Genomic DNA, 3,027 nt, shown 5'->3' with positions numbered 1-3,027 from the left:
GGGGCTCGGAGCAGCCCCGGCTACTTCCAGAAGAGCACGTTCCAGAGCAGCAGCCAGCAGGGGTAGACGAAGATGGCAACGAAGGGGAAGACGATGGAGCCGTAGAGGTAGTGGTCGAGGAGGCCCTCAGCCACGGCCTGCAGGAAGAGCTGCCAGCACTCCAGCACCGACACCGGGTACTCGATCAGCTCCTGGTACAGGAAGATGCCGAGCAGCAGCGTGACGGCCGGCGTGACCAGCACCAGCAGCACCGCGTACAGGTACCTGCGGGCGAGAGGCACGGCTCGGCCCAGGGCGAAGCAGCGTCGCCCCCAGCGAAGGCTCGCGCAAAGCTCCGGGAGGCAGCAGGGAGGATTCCCGCCTCCCCAGGAGAGGAGGGACCTGAGGGCCGCCCCGGCGCCGCTCACTTGGGCCCCGTGGGCTGCACCGCGGCGGCAACGGGCACCATGGTGGCGGCCAGCAGGAAGCCGAGGGAGAAGTTGACGAGGGCGACGCAGCCCAGCTGCATGGCCAGGTAGAGCAGCGCCAGCAGCTTCAGCGTCATCCAGCCGCGGTCGCTCCCGGAGCCCGTCAGCACCCTGCGGAGCGGAGACGGAGCGGTGGCGCTCGTGGGGGGGGGCCCGCTCGCGCCGAGCGGCTCGCGCTCACCGCCGCCTCCCCCCCAGCCGAGCCGGCCTCGGGGTGCCCCCCGCCGCCCCGCCGGTACCTGTGCGTGTTGTGCGGCAGGGCCAGGCCCGCCACGTAGATGGCGATGACCGTGAGCACCACGGCCTCCGACTCGGACACGGGGAAGTGCTGCGTGGCCACGTGCTGGCCCAGCACYGGCAAGAAGTAGAGCGTGAGGCCGGTGGCGTGGCAGATGAGCAGGGGAGGCACCAGCGTGAGCAATCCGGGCCGGGATTCCTGCAGAAACGGGGTGGGAGCTGAGCACGGGGGTGCAAAACAGGAGCCGGGTCCTCTTCCCCCTCCCCACATCCGAGCAGAGCGAAGCGGGCGCTCAAAGACCCTGCGCCCAGGAGCGAGCGGGACCCGCGGGGCCCTCACCTCGGCGGCGCCGTGGGCGGCTGCCTGGTCGCCGTCCCAGAGCCGCTCAGCGGGGCCGGCGTCGCATTTGCTCAGCTTCATCCACAGGTCCAGGGCGTGAGCGYGCCGTTAGGGAAATGCGCGGCGCAGGTCTCGCCTCCCGTTGCAGGGTGCCTCTGGCAGCCGCCCGCCCACACCCCGTCTGGGGCCCCAAACCCTCCCCCGTGCCCCACCCCTAGAGCACGGCACTGCCCTGAACGCGAGGATCGGGGCGTGGAAGGGCCGTGCCTCCCGCGAGGGGGCTGCAGAGGGGACCGAGGGGCAGCTCTGCACCTCGCCGCTGCCCGGGACCAGCCCTGCTGCTGCAGAGCGCAGCCTGCCAGGAAGGATATCTTGAGGATGAGGATGAGGATGAGGAAGCCGAAGGCCGGCATGTAGACACCGATGGAGACGAAGCGGGACAGCGAGGGCAGCAGGTAGAAGAAGTAGGACTGGTGCAGGCGCTCCAGCAGGTTGTTGAGTTTCCGGAACATCCCCTCCAGGGTCCTGCGGCGACCGGCCGGCCTCAGCGCCGGGCGGCAGTGGCGACGGGACCCCGACGGCCCCTCGGCACCCCCCGCTCCCGCCCCAGGCACTCACTTGCCCACGGTGCTCATGTCGTACTTGTACTGCCGGAAGCTGTTGATGCCGCGCACGGTGATGGCCTCGATGTGGTAGCGCAGGAAGAGGCCGTGGTCGCCCTGGGGCCGCCCGGAGCCCTGCTTGAGGACCATGAGCAGCAGCGTCTGCAGGCTGTGCGCGTAGGCCGGCAGCGTGTCCCAGTCGGAGCGCTGCAGCTGCGAGCAGAGCCGCCGTCAGGAGCGGGACGGGGGCACCGGCGCCGCCGGAGGAGCCCCGGGGCAGCGCGACGGGGCGCGAGGTGCCACCCCCGGGGCCCCCCCACCTTGCCCTGGATGGTGCAGAGCAGCCCGTTCTTCTGGCAGAAGGCGTGGAAGAGGTTGACGAGGTCCAGGTTGGGCAGCTGCCCGTTCAGCCCCTCCACGGCCACGTCGAAGCTGGTGACGACGTCGCTGCTGAGCTCCAGGGACACGGCTGCCTGGATGGCCCCCGCCCGGCCCAGCATCCCCGACGACTGCATCTCTGCGGGCACGGCGTGGCCTCAGGGATGCGGCGGCCGGCGCGGCACGGCACAGCATGGCCGGAGAGGGGCTCCCGGCTCCGTCCGCGGGGCCGGACGCCACCGCAGCCCCCCCGCCGCGCCGCTCACCCGTGATGTTGACGTCGTGGTAGGCCTCCAGCCAGGCCTCCATGCCCAGCAGGTCGTGCTCGTTCACCAGGAAGATGATGTCCTTCGCCCAGTAGATCTGACCTGGATGCAGACAGGCGGCCGCGTCAGCTGGGCCCAGAGCCGGTGCCGGTTCCCGGCCTGGCCCAGCCCCAGCAGAGCCGGGTCCGCTCCACATCCGGCCCGGAGAAGCCGGCGAGCCCCCGGCCCCTCAGGCGGGTAGATCTCCGGGGTGCTTCGGCCACTCGAGCCCCCGGCGCGYGAGCTCACCTCGGAAGTAGGAGGCCAGGGCCAGCATGAGCCCCACGGCCTGGTTGTTGTGCTGGCCCTCGCTGCAGGGCACGCTGAGCACCAGGGACTCGGTGCTGGCCGCCCGGGGCGCCCGCAGGATCCCGTACACGTTTGTGCCCTTCACCATCTGCGGAGGAGCCGGGAGGGCTGGGCATGGAGACCCCGAGGGCGAGGGAAGCCCGCTCCCGCTGCCCCGGCACGGCAGCTCCCGGGGGCTCGGGGCCGGTACGTACGTATCTCTCGCGGGTCTCATCCGGGAAAGGCAACRTGCGGGAGAAGGGCTGCTTGTAAACCTCCAGGCCCAGGTTCCACATGGTCTTCTCCAGCCAGGCCACCGGGAGACCCCTGAGGAGRAGACGGACACACGGGGATGGACCCTCTCCCGCGGCCCCTTGCACGGGGCAGCTCAGCCCGCTCCGCCAGCCCCC

General features: G+C 71.3%; 1 protein-coding gene across 1 annotated transcript in view; it reads right to left on the bottom strand.

Moving 5' to 3' along the window:
- Positions 1 to 6: 6 nt before the first annotated feature.
- The window catches only part of GPAA1 (glycosylphosphatidylinositol anchor attachment 1), a 4,950-nt gene continuing 1,929 nt past the window's right edge, over positions 7 to 3,027 (bottom strand). Inside the window, exons 2-11 of the mRNA XM_026088121.1 lie at positions 2,833 to 3,013; positions 2,579 to 2,726; positions 2,291 to 2,392; positions 1,967 to 2,163; positions 1,663 to 1,859; positions 1,416 to 1,569; positions 1,045 to 1,140; positions 707 to 903; positions 408 to 578; positions 7 to 264 (exon numbers count right to left, since the gene is read on the bottom strand). Of these exons, the coding sequence (XP_025943906.1) occupies positions 21 to 264; positions 408 to 578; positions 707 to 903; positions 1,045 to 1,140; positions 1,416 to 1,569; positions 1,663 to 1,859; positions 1,967 to 2,163; positions 2,291 to 2,392; positions 2,579 to 2,726; positions 2,833 to 3,013 (1,687 nt within the window). The 3' untranslated portion in view covers positions 7 to 20. The remainder of the gene's footprint in view (positions 265 to 407; positions 579 to 706; positions 904 to 1,044; positions 1,141 to 1,415; positions 1,570 to 1,662; positions 1,860 to 1,966; positions 2,164 to 2,290; positions 2,393 to 2,578; positions 2,727 to 2,832; positions 3,014 to 3,027) is intronic.

The sequence above is a fragment of the Apteryx rowi genome, unplaced genomic scaffold, assembly GCF_003343035.1.
Source record: "Apteryx rowi isolate R43461 unplaced genomic scaffold, aptRow1 scaffold_753, whole genome shotgun sequence".
In the NCBI taxonomy this organism is placed as follows: Eukaryota; Metazoa; Chordata; class Aves; order Apterygiformes; family Apterygidae; genus Apteryx; species Apteryx rowi.
This window is presented reverse-complemented; position numbering and strand designations above follow the sequence as displayed.